Source organism: Lotus japonicus, chromosome 1 (assembly GCF_012489685.1).
Source record: "Lotus japonicus ecotype B-129 chromosome 1, LjGifu_v1.2".
Classification (NCBI taxonomy): domain Eukaryota; kingdom Viridiplantae; phylum Streptophyta; class Magnoliopsida; order Fabales; family Fabaceae; genus Lotus; species Lotus japonicus.
In genome coordinates, this window is record NC_080041.1 from 128222012 (window position 1) to 128242745 (window position 20734).

General features: G+C 37.3%; 3 protein-coding genes across 4 annotated transcripts; 1 reads left to right on the forward strand and 2 right to left on the reverse strand.

Moving 5' to 3' along the window:
* Nucleotides 1-1445: 1445 nt before the first annotated feature.
* Nucleotides 1446-5893, reverse strand: LOC130730575 (transcription factor UNE12). The gene is made up of 6 exons (XM_057582621.1): nt 5410-5893; nt 3870-3989; nt 3691-3756; nt 2901-2966; nt 2331-2408; nt 1446-2236 (listed from the first exon to the last, which is right to left on the reverse strand). Exons 1-6 carry the CDS (start codon nt 5740-5742, stop codon nt 2006-2008), a joined length of 894 nt encoding a protein of 297 aa, XP_057438604.1. The 5' UTR covers nt 5743-5893; the 3' UTR covers nt 1446-2005.
* A 2990-nt stretch (nt 5894-8883) lies between these two features.
* On the forward strand, nt 8884-13098 carry LOC130730574 (tryptophan synthase alpha chain-like). 2 transcript variants are annotated; one of them, XM_057582619.1, is made up of 10 exons: nt 8884-9042; nt 9645-9854; nt 10160-10306; nt 10398-10463; nt 11190-11298; nt 11510-11586; nt 11950-12027; nt 12183-12260; nt 12623-12682; nt 12768-13098. In XM_057582619.1, exons 2-10 carry the CDS (start codon nt 9669-9671, stop codon nt 12900-12902), a joined length of 936 nt encoding a protein of 311 aa, XP_057438602.1. In that variant the 5' UTR covers nt 8884-9042; nt 9645-9668; the 3' UTR covers nt 12903-13098. The 2 variants fall into 2 exon arrangements, with proteins under 2 accessions (XP_057438602.1, XP_057438603.1); XM_057582620.1 differs by having other exon boundaries at nt 8892-9042; nt 9711-9854.
* A 1937-nt stretch (nt 13099-15035) lies between these two features.
* LOC130730576 (threonine dehydratase biosynthetic, chloroplastic-like) lies at nt 15036-20475 on the reverse strand. The gene is made up of 9 exons (XM_057582623.1): nt 19823-20475; nt 19431-19610; nt 19064-19333; nt 18755-18961; nt 17883-18131; nt 17731-17801; nt 15979-16096; nt 15486-15620; nt 15036-15364 (listed from the first exon to the last, which is right to left on the reverse strand). The coding sequence occupies exons 1-9, from the start codon at nt 20270-20272 to the stop codon at nt 15224-15226; spliced, it is 1821 nt and encodes a 606-aa protein (XP_057438606.1). The 5' UTR covers nt 20273-20475; the 3' UTR covers nt 15036-15223.
* Between the last annotated feature and the right edge of the window lie 259 nt (nt 20476-20734).

The window sequence follows — 20734 nt, forward strand, 5'->3', positions numbered from 1 at the left end:
ACGTCGAATACGTGCCTTGTATGCCTTGCATCATAGACGTAGGCATACCATAAGGCATGTTTTCCCTCGTAACTGTTGGAACAATTTGTGCCTGTACTGATGTAGATACAGGCATTTCTGCAACTGCAGAAATTGCTACATTCTGGGTTGGCATAGTGGTGCCATGCCCCATTCCAGTAGACACTTCTTCATTATTATTACCACTACTTCCCCCGGGACTACCCTGATTGCCCACGTTAGACCCTTGGGGGGAAGTCCTCCCTCGATTGCTTGCCATACTTATAGTCTTACCACTTCTCAGGTGCATGCATCAAACATGAATGTGTTTTCGACAATAACAAGCAGCAAAACGCTTCTGTAAAACTTAGTTTTCACAAAAATGGTCCCACTGGGCGTGCCAATTTGTTTACACGAATTTTTGGTAAACAAATATCCTCTTAGTTCGACTAAAGGAAGTTTAGATTTCAGGGTCCTTTTGAGAAAACGCTTTGCCAAAGTGTTGTGTGTACATGAATGTGTTTTCGACAATAACAAGCAGCTCAGATGAAACTGGAATTTATTGAATACGAGTCGATTACAAAACAGTCAAACAAACTAAAATAACATGAAAACTACATGAACTGCAGATTTCGACAAACAAACTGCACAAAAGAACTGGAAATCAACAAGCTGAAATGCAGGGAAACTAAAGTGTTGGTTCTGCAACGTACTCCTTCATCATCACGTTTTGCTCCTTGAGTCTCATTGATGCGGACATCAGAGCTTTCTGGTGAATTTTTCAGACTTTCAGTTGCCAACCCCCTTTCTGAATTGGATTCTTTCTGAATTGGATTCTCCTATTTATAGAGTTTCGTGCTCTGCGTGTCCTTGACGGTTTTTTTTTTTTTTCTCAGTGGATAGGTTAGTGGGTCTGGTTTCTCCCACGATCTGATGCTTGCTCCGGAAGTTCTGCGCATGGTGGTGGAGATCGTGTGCTTCAACTGCTCCAACCGTTTCCTGGCCATGTTTTCGACCATCGTGGGGGGAATTTGACTTGGTCAATGTGGCACGTGTTACATGTGCCTGTGTTTAGCAGTAATTGTTGTTGTCGAGTTTTGCCGCCCCATTAACTTGGTGCAACTTCCTCTTCCTTTCTTTAGTCAGAATTCGACTTCCTCGAGAGTTTTAGGCTGAATGCGTTTTTCTTTCTTGGGCCAACAGGACTAAGGAGGAGTAAAATTTATACACATTCATTCCACACCCACCTTTAAAACGAGATAAGAATAGAAGAGATATGTTGAATGAAGTAATAAAAAAATGTCGGACAAGAAAGTGGGAAAGAAAATAAGTCAGAATACATGTGTGAATAAGATTATAACTAACTGATTGATGAGGACTGTGTTTTGTGCACCTACACGGCTACACCAATATTTCACATCTCTATCTAATGAATCAAAATCCAATAATGACTAAGGAGAATGGAAAAGTCGTCTAATTACTTTTTGAATAACACACAAAATGCATCATTATTTTCTGCTAGACTTGGCAATAAAGCAACTATTATCCATTTCACCTCTAAAATTCAAATCCTCTAGTGCTACATCACTATTAAAAATATACACACCACTCTAACCCTTTAGAAGGTCCCACAGCCCACTACAAAAAAAACTAAGCCCCACTGTCAAAGCGCATTGATCACATTCCACTACCTCCCACCCATTAACACAAAAGAGAACAGTGCATCAAGTGAACTTTTGACAATTTCTTCCTCTTTACTTGATACTTGGCAAGACAACAAAGGGGTCTGCTTGTATTTTCTAAGGCATTGACATTGAACCCTGTATGGACAAAAGCTGAAAGAAAGGCAAAAAAGAAATAATTATGGCATCTGACTTTGATTGCAACTTGATGCTTGCCAATGACTTAATTAATGGGGTTTGGAACAGACAAATAGCTCCTAGGTCCCAGTAGTATTAGGTGAACCCTTTCTGGGACCAATAGATTGTGCAACATGTGTGCCTAAGATTTATGAAGGAGGATTAGTTTCCGGCTTGACCATACTAGAGCTATCCGGTGGTTGTGACTGGTATATTGCTGATGCCAGTGAGATGGGCATGATGCAGAGTGCCTTTGATTGAAGAAATTGCATGGCAGCCCCAACATTTTCTTCCATAAGCTTAGCTACCTGTTTTTCTGTACCATCATTTGACCACTTGTCCCAAGCTGGTCGGTTTCTCGCACCTTCACCGCCTTCTTCCTGATTATCACCATTCACCAGAAAATGTTTAGATTGCTTAAAGATATTAAACGCATATTTATTTTTTGTAGATACTTGTTCCTCAAATAATTACCTCCACTGACGATAATGGGATATCAGTTACCAGTGGTGCCACTGCACCTGCTCCGCCCAATCTACTCATGCTCAAAACCTGAAAGGCAGATCAATTGACAGTCATTGGAAGTCGTTTGAACTCTTAATTTCACACTGCATAAAATTCAATTTTGGATTGAGAAAGGAGCCTTTTTCCTTCATATTTAAATCATGGATCAAACAGAAATATCTATTCCAACAGAAGACCCTTACAAATGATTGGATAGTTAGAAGTAACTACGGTGCATTAAGCAACCTGAGAATGCTATCATTATTTGATTGTATTTAGATATTCCCCAGGCTTGAGGGATAATATTCATTGGCCAATGGGTTCTCGTCCAAGTGGAAACCACCCTTTAGCGGGGTTCACGACAATGAGTTGAATCCTAACTAATACACCTCAGTGATGTGGGGGCACAAAAAATAATAGGTTAACGGATTTAACAAGAAAAACCAGTAATCCGGAGAAAGGGCATTATAAACTGTCATTAATAACAAATTTTGACCTGAATTAAACACAGGATCCATAAAGAGCAGAGTAGCATGTTACCTTCACTTGAAGCCTTAAGAACTTCACATAATCCACTATTTCATCTAACATGGCGGCTCTATCAGTCTGAACAGAGTACAAATGCAACATAATATTAGAAAGAATGGAATGATTCAGCATATTATCTTCTTTACAAACACAGCAGTCATGCAGCTGCTATTCAACATAATACAAAAACTATCACCCCTTAAAGTCAAGTAGATTTATCTCATAATCAAGCACTCCAAAATTTGATACAAACCAAATTAGAATATATGCAGATGCTATTCAACTTTTTTATCCATTTATGAGAAGCAAGACTTCCATGTCTAATTACACCACAGTACAATGCATAAAAAATGGATCAGTAGATTTTACATATATGTGATGTGAACAAACTCCATCCACAATTCTTTTCAAGAACGGCAGTGGAGATGGTGATGTGATGCTAAACAATTATGCAACGAACAATGTCTACAAAGACAGAAAATACACACCTAAAAAAAATCACAATTTCGTTTTTTTGGAATAATTGATGAGTAATATCATTTTTGTTCAGAAAATATGAATCTACCCACACAAAATAGGCAACAAACTATGTGTCATTATCAAATCAGCGAACTAAAAAGTGGAGAGAATTATAATGTATGCATCTGTATATGTCAACTCCATACTCTATCATTTTAACATTTCAAGCTATACATAACATAGATGCCTTACTTTACCAAAGACAAATTCACTCTTGCCAAAGACAAATGCAAAATCACATTTTGTAATAAAATCAAAATGATATTCAAGAGAAATCACATACCTTGTTGACACTTGGAACCAGCTCTTGCAATGCCCTAATTCTTTCTGCTATTCTTTCTCTGCGCAACTGTAATCAAAGAAGAAAATGAGCTATGAAGTTAACCCACAAAATAAATGTTGAACATCATAAATTCATAACCAGCAAACAGTCTGTATTCATGCAAATATCCTGAAGCTCACCCTTTCAGCTATGCTGTGTGGATCTGTAGCCTGTCCTCTTCTAGCCCGCACCCTAGGACGCATGGCTGGAGGATGGGGAGCAGCAGGCATCGTAGTAGACATGGGCTGCCCATGATAAACCTGCAATAAGGTTATAGATCATCAATAGGAGAAAAATTTATACTTGATCAACTCCCCCTTTACCCTCTCAGAAAAAACTAGTGAGAACAATAAAGAGGAAAAGGAAGAAAAAAAAAACTCTCCACAACAAGAGATCATTTATTCAAGGATGCTCAGAGTATATATTTGACATTAAAGGTCCAAAGATCCCAGAAAAGCAACAAAAAAAACTCAATCATAAACGACCTAACTTAATCATAATCCGGAAATGTTCAAGCCAATCCATGTTAAGTTAACACTTTGCAACAGGATTGAATTTATATCACTTAAGGTTGACCCACAATCATTCTCAGTCTAGATTTAATCCTCGTGCATAATTCATTAATCTTCAATTTCTATTCATCTTCCTTATGTCAGTTTCTACTTTCCAATAGATGTATTCCAAGTCAACTCCTAAGCTCTAAATGATAGCCCATTCACCGACTCCAAATACAAAGCTTCAGTGAGACCTGTAGTTGATGTCTATCACAAGTTGGCTGGCATCGACAAGCATACACCTAACAAAGTTGTCAATACGAACATTGAAGGAACTCATTTCCTATTCGCAAACAGATTATCATTCGTCTGCTTACTAGGTACTATTTCCATACATAAACTCATAAAATTTTAAAATATTTTGTGTGCTTTATACAGCTATGTAATGGTCGTAATTTGAATCTGGCTAAGAAGAAAATCAATAATCACAATGATCATCCTATAATAATTAGATTAGGATTTTTTTTTTGGAATGCCAAATTTATATATATAAATAGAAAGCACCAGTGGTGCTAAAGTCCCACAAACGAGTGACAATGGAAAAAACCTTGGCCAATATAACTCCCTTTTTTTCCCTCTACAATAATACATCCCTTCCCAGCTTCATTTGCTTGTAATTCCATGTCAAAGATCAGATACCCTCCAAGTCATTACATTTGTTTACCACCAAACTTTATTGTATTGAGTTATTGTTTACCATACAAGAATGAACACAGCACACAGCATAAAACTCTACTTCTTACAGGTTTCCAAACATTCTATTCCCTCCTTCCCTTCTCTACCACTCTATCAATGCTCTAAAGTGAATCCTCACATCCAAGAAAACCGTACGGAATCTCGATATTGATGGGGTGAAAAAATCAAAGTTGATATTACATATTACATATACATACTAAAATCAACATTTAAAATTATGCTTCTGCATCAAAACTAACTGAATAGTATTAATCTAGCTCTTACTAAAAATAAACATACATATTAAACTGAAACAATTGAAGCACCAAGCTCAGTTTCAATCCAAACAAAGACTATATCAACACACAGAGGGTTCTTCTTTTTCAGTTGTGAAAGCATTTCAGACAATTTTGTGATGAAACAAAGAGAATCGAAAAAGACGCGGTCTTACATTCTTAGGTCTACCATCAACGACGTCGTCACGGAAACGCTTTCCACTACCAGAAGCGTCCTCGGGCTTCAAGAACCCTCCTCCTCCTACTACTTTCCCTTGGTCCAAGCTCAACCCTAACTGGTACACAGGTGCATGAAAGGGACCACCGGCGGCGAGGTGATGATGGTTGCCATGATCGGCGGAGTTGAGCTGAAGCATCATCGGAGCCGTACCGGCAAGTCCGATGTCGGGTCCGACTAAGCCAGAGTCGCCGGAGCCGAAGGGCGGGAGGCCGAGGATTTGCTCGAGGAAGTCGTCGGCGGCGGGAGCGTCCGAAGGGTTGTTGGCCATGAGAGTGGACTCGGGTGAGTTGGGGGAAAACGAGTTGGCGACGCGGAAGTGGAATCTACATGAAGCTTTGTTGTTGTTCAGTCTGCTTTTTTTCTACTCAGTAGTGACTCAGTTTCCTACTTGGAAGAGCAAAATGGAGTTGGCTTTGTTCTGCTTAAAAAGACATCCTCTTTTCCTAGAAGGGTATCTATCTTTGGTAATTTACACCTCCACCCATCTACTTGCTTTCCTTGGGAAATATTATTGTTCCTTTATTAAGTTGGTGAGTTACATAGTTAGGCAAGTTTGGTTTTCAGTTAGGAAGTCCGTTTGAAGCATTGGAATTCGAGATCACGATTTTCAATACACATTCAACCAACGGAATGCACTTCTTGCTTTCACTTTTACATCTAAATGCACACTCCCTTCACCCGTGAGGGGTAGCTAAGTTGGGAGAGTATGCATCTATTGGACTTCGATCCCTACACAATATACATTGGAATCGATGTGTACTTTGGGTGGTACTACGGGTTAGTACTCTCATATGTGCTTTAGGAGGAAACTTCTCTAAGAAAGTTGTACGCCCCTTCAGGTTGTAACCTGTATGCGGTGGCAATCTTGCCTTTTATCTCCAAGGTTGTAATGAGTTAAGCGAATATCTTGTCCAAGAAGGTGTCACGCTCATCAAAGGTGTTTCCTCATATGAGGGGGGACTTAGAGGTGTTGAGCGCATCGGAGGCTTTCGCCTAGGATGTGGGTCTTAACGTACTTGTCAGTCAGACAAGGGTAACACATCCATCGAAGGAGCTACCTTAGATGAGAGAGGAATTAGGTATTGCGTGCATCGAAAGATTTTGCTTTAGACAAGGGTCTTAATGTGTCTGCACATCGAACAAAGGTGACACACCCATTGAAGGAGCTACCTTGGATGAGGGAGACTTTAGTGTCACGCGCATCTGGAGCTTTTGGTCAGGATGGGGCCCTTAACGTGTTTGCGTGTCAAACAAGGGTTTCACGCCCATCGGACGAGCTACCCGAATGGGAGGACTTAGGCGTCGCGCGCATTGGAATATGTTGCTTCAAAAAGGGGCATTAATGTGCTTGCACATTGAACAAGGGTGTCACATCCATCAAAAGTTATGCCTCAAATGAGGGGGACTTAGACGTCACACACAATGGAAGCTTTCGCTTTCGACATGAGTCTTTACGTGCCTGTGCGTCGAACGTTAAAGGCAGTTAAAATCGAGCCTCATGATCTATCTCCTTGTATCCTTCCTTTAGCTGGGCACTAGGTTCGGAATTTTGCACCTTCTATCATTGTATTCAAGTTTCTACTCGTAGAGGTTATGTTAAGCCTTTACCAAGCGCATAACTACTAATCATGTCATAAAGAAAATTTGCTTATTGAAAAATGCTTAACATTCATAATTCAAAAGCAACTTAAAAACTGTGAAGAATTGTTGAAAAGCTCCACTACGCGACGGCGCAGAGTTAGCTACTTTGGATAGTACTTGTCACATGCAGTGGCTCCTACAAGGATGTCTCTTTTAATGGTTGAACTCGACTTCCTTTTGCCAAGGCGTGGATGATCTTACGTGGACCGATGCATCCATATGGGGTCCTTCAATAGTATGTGATGTTGCTTGGTTTTGCAAATTTATTTGGCTCCGGTGGAACATTCTACCCTAATATTCAAGTTAGCTTGTAAGGGGTCTGTTTGGTCTCCAATCAGTGAGTTATCCCGGAAGGAGATAATTGGTCCTTGTTTGTTATATTCTGCTTTGTGAATGTCGACTTTTAGCTAACATGTGTCAGCATTAAGGAAGGTAAGTAACACATAGAAACATAGACTTTCACCGTTCTGGTACCTGGTGAGCATGGTTTCCAATGGTTTTCCTTCATCTTCTAGCCCTAAACAAATTATAAAGATGATGAAGATAAAGAAGAAAGATTAGTTTTTTTATTCTTACAAATAAAGATTTTCTCGTCCACACCAGACTTTAACACGAGACATTGTTCAAGGGAAATCAAACATGTACGACTTAAATCAACCACGATTTTAATTAATTATATTTGTATTTAGTTGGAGACTAGAAATTCATAAGTTAGAGATTAAGAAAATTTTGTTGTTTTCTTTTTCATAAGTTAGAGATATAGAAATTGTTGCTATTCTTTTATTTTTTTAATTACTAAATTTAATTATTAATAAAAGAATTATATGTGATGGCGTCACATAGGGCCGACAATAACACTTGACAAAATTGTCGGAACTTAGCCTCTGACTAGGAGAAATCAATTAATTCCTAAATATCAGGACATTATTGCAACTTTACTATATATAGCGAGTAGAGCTGTCAATATGGGTTCCAACCCGCGAGCCAGCTCGACGGGTTGGCTAAATGAGCCGGGTTGGGTTGGTTAAATTCCAACTCGAAAAGAACTTGGGTTAGTGCAACCCGGCTCGTTTAACCCGCGGATTAAACGGGCCAACCCGCGGGTCAAGCGAGCCAACCCGTCGGGTTAGAGTTATTTTTTATTAAAAATGTTATTTTATTTGTCTTTAATTTAAGGTTAGTTTTATGGATTACTTTTAGATAGAAAAATGGAAATTTTCATTTCTTTAAATTTGAGACAATTTTTTGTGTTTTATTTATTGTTATTCTATTATTTATCTTATTTTAAATGTGACAGTAAAATAATTGTGTTTTTAAATCTTGTCAACTAAATTATTTTACTATATTTTGTAACCAAAAAGTTACTTTACTATATTTCAAATGTGACATACAAATTAATGGGTTGATAAACCTCTTTCTTATGAGTTGTTACCAATTTCTTTAAGTATTTATGTGAAATTATTTTTTTAAAACATTTTCTAATCCAATTTATCTATTTTTTATATTTTTTTTCACCCAACCCGCGAGCCAGCCCGCCAACCCGTGAGCTCGTAGCGAGCCGGGTTGGGTTCATATTTTCCTGGCTCGTTAAGGCCCCGGGTTGACACAACCCAACCCGTTTTCAACCCAACCCATACGGGCTGACCCATATGGGCCGGGCTGGCCCGTATTGACAGCTCTAATAGCGAGGACTAAAATTAACTTCATCTATTTTATAGGGACCAAATTATTAATTAACCCTTTTCTTAATATATACAAGAAACGCCCACAGAGAGAGAGGTGAATTCAACGGATTGGAGCAGATAGAGACAGAAAGAGGAAAAACACACTACAGAGGAGAAGTAAGCAAGTGCTCTCTCTTTCGAATCTCTCTTCTCCATTTTTGCAGAGGAAACCGCTTTCACTCTCCCACAAAGACACACTTTTGGTATGTTATCTCATTCATTCTGCATTCACTGGTGCATATTTACAAACACCTTATGTGCTTAACTATGAAAATGCAACTGGGGTATTTATCTGATTCATTGCTTTACCCATTATTGAATGGATAATCTATTTCGTAAAAACATTCGTTTTTGTTCAATGGGTACCTGGAAAGTCTCATACTTGTCAAGCCAAAACAGTGGCCTAGTTTACTCATGTTACCATGTCGTAATTTTTAAGGATGTTGATGGGTTGTGTACACTGTTTTCCTGGTCGGTGTGACTGCATAGAACACACTGACACTTGATTCATTCAATAGTAGAACACATTTCAGCCCTGCAAATGGGGTTTAGGTTGCAGCTAGTGTTGGTATTGAATATATTGATGTTAGGAAATCTTCTTTTAACTGTTGAGCATTCAAGGTTGCTGAATGCTGTCTTGTTGGTTAGGCATGTGGTTTAGTTAGGCACCTTTTAATTAATTGGGTATTGGTTTGGCACCCTGAAGAAGATGTATTCTGAATGTGATGTTGATTCATCTTCTAATTCTTAGTGATATTGTGATGTTGTGCTCTTCTTCATTTAACTACACTTATGCTTAATCCAGAAATCTAGAAGGTAACTCATTTTTATGGCCATTGCACTGAAATCATCTTGCTTCTTCCAAGTGAAGAAACCTGAGGCTGGTTTCCCGGTTTATTTTTCCTCCAAGAAAGCTATAATCTCGGTGAAGAGAAACACTCCAGTGGCCGCTATCAGGACCATGGAAACAGTTGGGCTCTCTGAAACTTTCAGCAGGTTGAAAAAACAAGGCAAAGTAAGGGCTTATTCCATGTTTTCTATTGTGTCACATGTCAACTTGAATAGTATGGAATATGGATTACCTACTTGTTTTTTCAACTATAATTAATCTAATTTTTGCTGGTTCCATTTTCTATTATTTGCCAAATCAATGACTTTTCTCTGGCTAGTCATAATGGATTAGAAACTATCTTTATTTGTGGGTTGAATATTTTTGACACCACTGCTACATTAACTTTATTGCAAAGAGATGAGTTAGAGTGCTATTCTTGGCTGCCTATTGCCAAATGATTATTTTCTGACGAGTATATTTGTGTCTAGGTGGCTTTCATCCCATACATTACAGCTGGGGATCCTGACCTTTCAACCACAGCAGAAGCACTAAAAGTGCTTGATTCATGTGGATCTGACATAATCGAGTTAGGGGTTCCATACTCTGATCCTTTGGCAGATGGTCCTGTTATCCAGGTCGGTTGCTTTCTTCTTTTTCTAGTGATATTTACTTATTTAGTAATACTGCCTGATTCTGATTCTCAAACTGATTTATCTTTCTATTCAGGCTGCTGCCACACGATCTTTAGCAAGGGGGACCAATTTTAATGCGATTATTTCTATGCTGAAGGAGGTAGATTTTTGTGCAACTACTTGCCATTTATTAAATAATACTGTCAAAAGCTGCCGAAAGGAAGCTCTGCTGCAATAATAAATTTTCACTCACAAATCATTTTATTATTGTATGATTTCTTGCGGCTTGTCTTCTTTGTTTACAAATTATGTGTACAATTATCGAAAGTTTCCAATTTGTTAATGCCGTTTGAATCATTGATATCTATGCACCCTTGTTCTTGAAGTTGAAACAGATGCTATCAGACCCCTAATCCTTTAATCCCTTAACCCTTATTATCATTGCCTATTGTCATGTTGTTAGACTTTGTTAGGGAAAATATAACTTGAATCAAGTACTTTTGTAATTAGTGATGCACTTATATCTCGTACACCTACATAAATCGTGTTGGCTTTTGTATAAGATATGCTATAGCGGATGTATAGCTAATTTCTGATGCTATTGTTCATAATGAACGACACACTGCAAACCTTTTTTTAATGATACTTTCTACTGTCTCAGTTTCATTTGTTCATCACACTCCATTCATCTTATTTGAACTCGTCAAGCCATGATATGATGTATTCCACCAATTTTAGCCTTTGGCAGGATATCTTTTATGTGCATTCTTATCTAGTTAAACCTACTATTCTAAGGAGAGGGTGTTCAGAAATCTTATGGCTTTGTCGAATGCATCTTCTCTTAGATTTATGGACTTATGATCTTTTTCAATGGTTAACTTCACAGGTTACTCCACAATTATCTTGTCCAGTTGCACTTTTTTCATATTACAATCCAATACTGAAACGTGGTACTGATAAATTTATGTCCACCATAAGAGACAGTGGCGTACATGGTGAGACTCAACTCAAATAACATTTTTCCCAATATCATAGCATTACATTGTCATATACCGCTATTGGGCCAATTTTCTAATTAACTGCTCTCTCCTCCCATGTCCTGGTTAAGGTTCTATATGAGCTCTGTTTACATGAAATTTGCTTGTGTTTTCCCCCTTTTTCTCTAGTTTGGTTATCAGGATAATCTTTTCTTTCCCATGTGTGCAGGGCTTGTAGTCCCAGATGTTCCCCTAGAGGAGACAGAAATTTTAAGGACAGAAGCTAAGAAGAATGGAATTGAACTGGTTTGCTTAACTTTGAAATGTTCTCTTACTGCATTTCTGGATTTCAAATGGATATCCTTATAATGTTGCTCATAATGATAGAGAAATAGTGGTTAACTTCATTTTATTTCCTTTGTAATATGAGTCTATAAATATGAAATCCACAAGTTAAACATGACAAAAGAAGATTGGTAGTGAATGTGGACCAATGAAATTTTTTATGATTAAAAACACTGTATTCTATCTCATTATGTTTTGATTCAGTTTGTATAAATTTGTTGGTGGTATATATCGTTTAACATTTTCTGGTATGTTTAATTTTAATTTTAATTGTAAGATATATGTACACGCATTGATATATTTGCTTTTTTTTATGTCATTCAGGTACTCCTAACAACACCCACTACTCCAATAGACCGAATGAAAGCCATTGTTGATGCTGCAGAAGGATTTGTGTATCTTGTAAGAGCTTCTTTCAACCATGATAGCTTCTTTCTTTGAGTTCCTCTCTTGTCCCAAATTTTGGGAAACGAGATATAATAATAGTCAAAATGGAAAATATCTTGCATAACTTTCTCAGGTCGAGATGTTGAGCCATTTGTTGATTTAAACTGTAGGTAAGCTCAGTGGGGGTCACCGGAGCCCGAGCATCTGTTAGTGATAAAGTTCAGGCTCTTTTGCAAGAAATTAAAGAGGTTTGCCTATTTAATCTTGGTCTGCATTCCTGTTGTATAATATTCTAGTTATCTTATCAATAGCATTTCTGTTTTAGTGTTTTCAACTTGAGCATCGCAAAAGTCTTTTAAAAGCTACACCTTGTAGCTTATTATTTTACACGATTCGAGTGAAAACATGGTAACCTGACTCATAACCAAAAATACCGCAATTCTGAAAAGTTTGAAATCTCTTTCCCTCCTTTTTTAGCCTTCCCCTTGTCCTCTCTTTACTCTTTAGTTGCAAAGCTCATCAATTGAGATTGATATGATAGTCCAACATGGAACTTGGTGAATCTTATATATTTATGCTCTTTCTTAATTTTTTTTTTGTTCAAATTAAGGCAACATCAAAGCCTGTGGCAGTTGGTTTTGGAATATCAAAACCAGAGCATGTGGAACAGGTTAGTTCTTTGTCTACTTTATAACATGCTTCAACTTCATGTTCAATGTGGTTAATATAATCAACCATATACTTTTTGGTTACAGGTAGCAGGATGGGGAGCTGATGGTGTGATTGTTGGCAGTGCTATGGTGAAGATACTTGGTGATGCCAAATCTCCTCAAGAGGGATTGAAAGAACTGGAAAACTTCACTCGCTCCTTAAAATCAGCACTTCCTTGAAATTCAACCTCAGAGGGCGCGAACTTCTAATAGTTGTTTTCTTCATACAGATTATGGATTGAATAAGGATATGATAGTTTTTATTTTTTTTATGCTCATCATGTACTAATACTATGATCAAGTTTTGTTCCTTTTGGATTATGGTGGGAACTGATCTTCTTTACTTAATTAAATGTCCATTATGAGATTCTTCTTATTTCTCTAATGAGCTATGCCAACTAGTTCCCTTATGGTCTGATTGATTCAATGTTTATTAGTCTTCTAATCCTTCTTTCCCTTGGCTGGGTAGCCAGGGCTTGGCTGCCTGTTACCCATCAAGCAGTTATGCTTGGGTCACGGATAGTGATAAGTTGCCCTCCCGGGGAGGGAGTATAGTTCCTTTGCTGCCTTCTTGTATTTGCTTGCCACAAGATAGATGGACACTCATATGCTCAAGTTAGCAAAGCTAAGGAGAAATAAGGATTATTGGTTGATTCCAAGCTATTCTCATACTCGACAATCATGAGACTAATTTTATTTTTTAATTTGATCTTGTGTATTTATTACGTTTTCTTAATTTAAAATGATACTACATTCTCATATCATACTCGGGAGTATCCATCTTTAGGTTTTTTTTTTTAAAATTGTATCTTTAGTTAATAATAGCAAAGATCAATAGAAAATATTGAATGACATAGAACAAAAGTGATAAATTAAAGTGTTGAACAGTGTTTTGCTTTACATAATATTTTTATTTAATTTTAAATTTTTATAAATATGTATGTAAAGTTAACAATAAATTTATCATTTAGAAAGAAAAAAATACCAAACAACTCTTAGTTTTTTTTTTTGTATTGATTAAGGTATTCCCACAGCCGACAACTGTGAGACTAATCCCTCGCCCCACGGTCAACACACTAAGCGGTAGGGAGCTGGCAAAAAACAACTCTTAGGTAGTGTTTGACCCAGCTTCTTTTTAACTTTTAAGTTACTTTTAAGCAAAAGTTGGGCCAAACACAATTTTTAATAAGATCTTAAGAATTAAGTTACTTATTTTTTTACAAAGAAATATAAAAAAGTAACTTTTAAGGAAAAGGTTAAAAAAGGGAGCTTTTTTCTAATAAGCTGTTGAGAGTAACCCTTATTCTACGTTGCAAGTTGCAACACCTTCCTCCTTTAGCTGCGCAAGACTCCATCCTTCTCTTCTCGGTGCTTGCTAGAATACCTCAACACTTATTTGGGTATGATACAAGACGTGACATGGACCAATAACATTTAAGTAGGTGTTTCTTCTTTTTACCATATATGTTTTAAAATAAATAAAAAATTTAAATACACTTTCGGATGTCGGTTTCCTATTGGTACACGTCAAATCGCGTCAGTCATGTACCATACAATGAGGGTATGGTAGAATTCACCTCTCTTCTCTGATATGTTTCTCTTCTTTCTTTTTTCCTCTCCTCGTTGCTTTCTTTATTTTCTGTTGTGTACGTGGTTGTGTACGGGCTCCTTGTATTTCTTGTGAGTGGGGCTGTTTTTCTTGATTTTTGATTTTTCATTGTTGGTGGTAGGTGTTCGCCTAGTTCTAGGAAATTTTTTGATGGTACATGTTTCATATTAGTTTTTTATTTGAAAGCTTCTTAGATCAAAAAATTTCAAAGATTTGTACCACGAACAATTAAAAGTTTCATTGTGAGTGGGGCTATTTTCTGTTTCATTGTTTCAATGGATTCTTTCGTAGATTGGAAAGCTGAGGAGAGGAAAAAAAGAAAGAAGAGAAACATACCAATGTACAATATATATTTTTCAATCTATAAGTTTAAAATAAATTTGAAACTTTCAAAAATATTTTACCAAACAACTTTTAACTTAAAAGTAGCTTTTAAGCTATTAAAAAATGAAAACGGACAAACAGCTTATGTCTTTTTTTTAAAGCTCTTATTTTAAACTTAAACTTAAAAGTAACTTAAAAGCTGTAAAAAAACTGGGTCAAACGCTTTTAAGTTCTAGAGAACAAAAATTATCAAAAAACTCGTACTTTTATTAAAGCTCTTATATTATCTTTGTCTTAAAATAGCTTTTAAACCCAAAAAAATGTTGGGTCAAACAGACCAAATAAAACATGTTGATATGACTATCAAATAAAAATTGCAATTCAGCAAACGAGGGTGTTTGTATTATAGAGATAAACGACCAATTAACAACGCTAGGCATGTCAATTATCTCCAATAATCATAAAAAAACCTTGTAGAAACAGCACTTAGTGCTGCACCAAGTTAAACGTGCTATTTCCTCTAATCAAGATATAATACACCATAATTAATGGCAAATGCCTACGATAATCAATGCATTAAAAGCTGGAAGTCATCATCATCATTCACCACTTTATATTCATACCCAAGCCTATTAGCGCGCTCGTGGAATTCATCCATCTCAGTTCTGGGAACCTGTATTCCAACCAAGATATTTGCTCTGGTCTCACCCTGTTGATCAGAAAGTACAAAGATATCGCCATTAGGCATGTAGTTGGTTAAACGAAAATGAAAGAAAATCATCCCCATGTTGCTTGACAAATGGAATTGAAAGTCAGAAATTCACACGCACCTCTCCACGATAATGGAATAAACTGATGTTCCAACGTGGACTGAAGGAGTCCAAGAATTTCATCAAAGCTCCGGGTCTTTCTGGGAAGATGAAACGACAAAGTACCTCGTTCTCAACATCTGATCGGCCTCCCATCTGAAATGTGTTCAAAACAATGTAAGCTCACCGAATACAAACATAGGACCAGGTACTCAACTGTGGTGGGAGTGACATGTTTGATAAGACTATCGCAAAAAGACAACCAAATCAATTATAGCAGCTATTAATCATGCCATGTTTCTTACTGTTGTTCAACATCTTAGCTAATTTGGTCTGGAATATAAAAAAAGTGCAATATACCCAACATTAATTCTCATCACAAGTGTCTGGTGAATAGGAATGATTGGTTTAGATAATAGCTGGGGTATTATAAAGTCGGTAGCTGGGAAAGTATTGAGAAAAGGGAAAAGGATACAATAAACTTCACTATGAAGGGACTTCATTCCCAACATACCATGTAACGTAAGTGATCTTTAACCAAGTCATTTTCTGTGAGATCATGAGTTTTAAGATGAGAAGACTTCATTCTCTCCTTCATCGCGCTAAGATCTGAGACTGTGTGAACCCCAACACTGCACACAAATGCAAAATAAAATATTATAGGCATTGACTTGTTGTCTAGCAGATATTTTCCACAGATAAAACAACTCATTGAAAATAAATAAGTTGTGCTAGAGAGATGTTGATATTCTGGAAAACATTGATTATTTTAGGCTTAATACATCAGAAGGCCCCTGTAATTGTAAAGGGAATCAGTTCCAGGGCCTGAAAAATTTTCGCATCAAATTGGGTCCCTAAGAAATTTTTTTTAATTCAATTAAGGCCAAATCTCAATTTTGTCCTAGTCATCAGTGACACCTGGCTTTTATAATTTTTTTTTAATTAAAAAATATTAAAAAAATAATTTTTAATACCAAGTCATCAAAATAATCAGAAAAAAAAATTAAAAATCTTAATAAAAACCTAATCTAATAATATAATCTAAACATAATCTAATTATTACCAAACCCAAATCTTTCCCCAAATTGAATTGACCTTGTGCAATTTTGTTTCATTACATGAAAAAGAAAACAGGGGAAAAGCAGGGGAAGAAAACTGCACAAAATTGCCCTCACCACCGTTGAAGAGCAGACCTTCACCACTCAAATCTGAGTAATCAACTCTTATTTGCTTCCAATCCTACCAAACCCCATCATCTTCATCACCATAACCTTCTTCACACATTGAAACATATACAAATTTACCAACAAATCAAAGATCACGACGAACCAGAACCCTAAAATTAAAAAATTTCCACCAGAACCACCATTTTTAATTTCCAAAACCTAGGTTTAGAACCTAAAATTTTCTCTTCAAAATCTTCATCCCCAACATCACCAACATCCAGGAACACTCAATCACCACCTTGATGATCGCCGTCGCAAGGAGAAGGAGATCCAGTGGCCCTTGCTGTCGCCGCCGCTACTCCGCCACTGACCGCCGTCTCCGGTCGTCATCTCCGGCGACCTCCTTTTTCATAAAGGAAGGTACTTTCTTGAAGATCTTCCTCTCCTCTCTTTGAATCCGAGATCAGAACAAAGAAAGGAGCCTGAGAGAAGCTTGATTCTAACTTGAGTTTGAGGTTTCTGTATTGAGATTTCTTAGTTTGGGTTTTGGGTTGGAGATCCTGATTATGGGATTATTGGGTTAAGATTTCTGGGTTTGGGTTAAGAAGAAGAAGGTTGAGGAGGAAAAGATGAGAAAAAGAAGGAGGAGGAGGAGATGAGAAAAAAAAACGATGGATGAAAGAAGATGAGAATATCAGTCAGAATTATATTATTGGATTAGTTTAGGGTTGGAGATCCTGATTCTGGGATTATTAGGTTAAGATTAGAGAGTATTAGTGATTAGTTTAAGGTTTGTATTAAGTTTTTATTTTAAATTTATGATTTGGAATTAAAAAATTAAGTTTTGGAAATTTTTAATTAAAAAATAAATTAAAATGCCATGTGGAAAAGCTAAGTAGGCTAAAATTGAAGTCACATCACCGTCTGACACACTTTGTCCTTAATTGAATTAAAAAAAAATTCTTAGGGACCCAATTTGATGCGAAAATTTTTCAGGCCCTGAAACTGATTCCCTTTACAATTTCAGGGGCCTTCTGATGTATTAAGCCATTATTTTAAAATTATTAAAAAAGATAAGGCGTTTATTGTTATAATCTTACCTGTAAAGGACAACAGCTTTGTCGCTGGAAGTAAATCTGTATGTGAATTCCGTGATATTGGCCTGCCCTACCTGCCAAGCCAGAAGAAAATCAATTAAACTATGAAGAACTCTATTTTTAGGGGGGAGGCAGTCAAAGTAGTATATACATACCAATTCACAAAACTGTTTGAAACTGCCTGGCTCCTCTGGCATAACAGTTGCCAGCACAGCCTCCTGTTTACGACCAACATTAGCAAGTTCAGTTACCACCCGAAGTTTATCAAAATTCATGTTTGCCCCGGAAGTTATTGCTACAACATTTCCCCCCTTGATCCCATAATACTTGCAGTATGCCTCAGCTCCAGCAAGAGCAAGAGCACCAGATGGTTCCAATATGCTCCTGTTTTCCTCAAACATGTCCTGCAACAAGTTTTACTATTATCATATCCAAAAAGTTTAAGTCAAAGATTCTGCTATGCTTTCTATCCAATATATAAGACATTCTATGCAGTCAATTAAGTCCGAATTCTCATTGGTACAAACAATCTTAACCAATAATAACTCAGGAACTAAACTGCATGTGCACAAAATGTCTACAATAAAGCAGACAGCCTATAAAAGTAGAGTGAAATGAACAGCTCAGTTTATCTAACAACCAGATACTCCTCCAACAACCAATTTGAAATTTGACATTATTGCTGACTCACAAGTTTATCAATTATCAAGCAAATCTCAATTGTTAATTAATTCAATTACTTTGCACTTAAACTTCGGACAATTATCAGCTGTCAATAACATTAGATAACAATGAAGATTCAATTCAGTACCAGAACAATTAGCTTAAGCAAAGCATCTCCACACTACTCTAGAGTACAAAATATATATATATATATATGTTCATTTGACCTGATAAGATACAATGAATTTTCTCAATTATAGAACATTCGCTCAGAAGACACTAGGCTCAACTCAAACTCATAATACGAAAGAAAATCCATTGGGAATTTTGAATGAAATCTTTCACAAGGAAAGGGGCATCTTACCTTTATTGATGCACATATTGAATCACGGTTTACAAGTACAACGCCATCTATCAAGTCCTTGCATAAGCGAAAAGTTTCTTCACCAACCTCTTTAACAGCCACACCATCTGCAAATCCTCCAACCTGGTCCAAAATCACTCTTTGGTCATGATGTAGTGACAATGCCATTGTATTGGCATCAGTAGGCTCCACACCAATGATCTTCACCTATGTATTTGTAATAGATGTCAATAGTCATTTTTCTAAATGAAGGAACACACACAAAATGAAAAAGAAAAAAAAAACTATTAACAAAAAATCTATTTAAACCTGTGGAGAAACCGTCTTCACGTAAGCAGCAATACCGGCAATGAGACCACCACCTCCCACTGGCACAAAGATCGCATGCACTGGATCCACCATTTGGCGCATAATTTCCATCCCAACTGTTCCCTGACCCATGATGACATCAGGATGATCAAAAGCAGGTACGAATGTACGACCCTCCTCTATTCCACGCTTCTTAGCATATGCTTGTGCCTCATCATATGAATCCCCAATAAGGACAACTGTCGCACCCAGCTTCTCCACAGATTTCCACTGTAAAGTTAAAAGACATGAAAACACATAACTTAATTGACCAGGTTCTCTTATTGAAGACAATTTTTAACAAGAAATAAAGAACATTAACAAGCACCTTAATATCTGGAGTGGTAACGGGCATTGCAACCACGGCATTGCAATTCAATCTCTTGGCAGCTAATGCAACTCCCTGAGCATGATTTCCAGCTGATGAGCAGATAACCCCTTTTTCCAAGAGCTCCTTTGGAAGTTTAACCATCATATTGTAAGCTCCTCGGAGCTTAAATGAGAAAACCTGGAATATGCAACAACAATCCAGAGCTTCAAATATTCAATCAAACAGTTCTATGATTAACTCTCAATCTCACTGACTAAACCAGAAAGGGTCATTAAACTTCACAGTCAATTTGGTTCAATGTGACAAAATCACAAACACAATCCGTGCAAATCACATCAAAATCAAAACTAGATAACAAAGAAAGGTAATGATGTGTGAGGAGTTCTCACGGGTTGCAAATCCTCCCTCTTGAGCCAAAGGTTAACCCCAATTCTTTCAGAAAGCTTTGGCGCCAATTGCAAAGGGGACTCAATGGCGACATCATAAACCTTCGCAGAGAGTATATTGGCCATGGCGGTGAGCATGGCGTCGCTGTCGCTGCCGCCATCGGAGCGTGACCGGTCCGGGACGGCCCCGAGGTAGCCGGGCTCGTACTGAAGCGAATCGGGTGAGACCCTGAGGCGAGGAGACGACAAATGATCTCCGACAGCAGCGGAAGAAGAAGAGGGTGAAGGTGTTATCTCTGCCGGCTTGGAAATGGTGGCGGCGATGAAGGGTTTGCGGCGAGGGTTGGGGTGAAGCACGTTGGTGGGCATTTTGTGGAAAGCGTGGCGGCGGAGGAGCGGTGGTGGCGATGGGTGGTGTGGGTGAGTGGTGGTGGAGAATCGCAGCGCCGCCATGGTGGGTTGTGAATAGTGATACTAGATTGAAATCCAATTCCAATTTGTGTTGAAGTTATATATGCATTTATTTTCTGCATTGCTGATACAGATTCTTTGTTTGTCCTATGAAACCTTGGATCTGCATTGATGTCAATGGATACAGAATCTTCTTCCATTTGACATTTGTTGTCAGGATCTTAGGTAGACATTCATGTTTTTGCACTTTTCGAGGATCACTATGACTATGTTATTCTATATTGGTTATTTTAATCATTTCGCGGCTAAATAATTTTAATAAAATAGGGAAAATACATTAATTGTTTTTAAAATATATCAATCATAATTCATAATGAGTTTGTTAGAAATATCTCTTTTTTACTTGAATTGTAGACATGGAATATTTTCTTAGCATATGAGGAAACAAATTTAATTTCAATGTTTGAAGATCGAAATCTTTGGGATTTTCATTATTCAAATTAT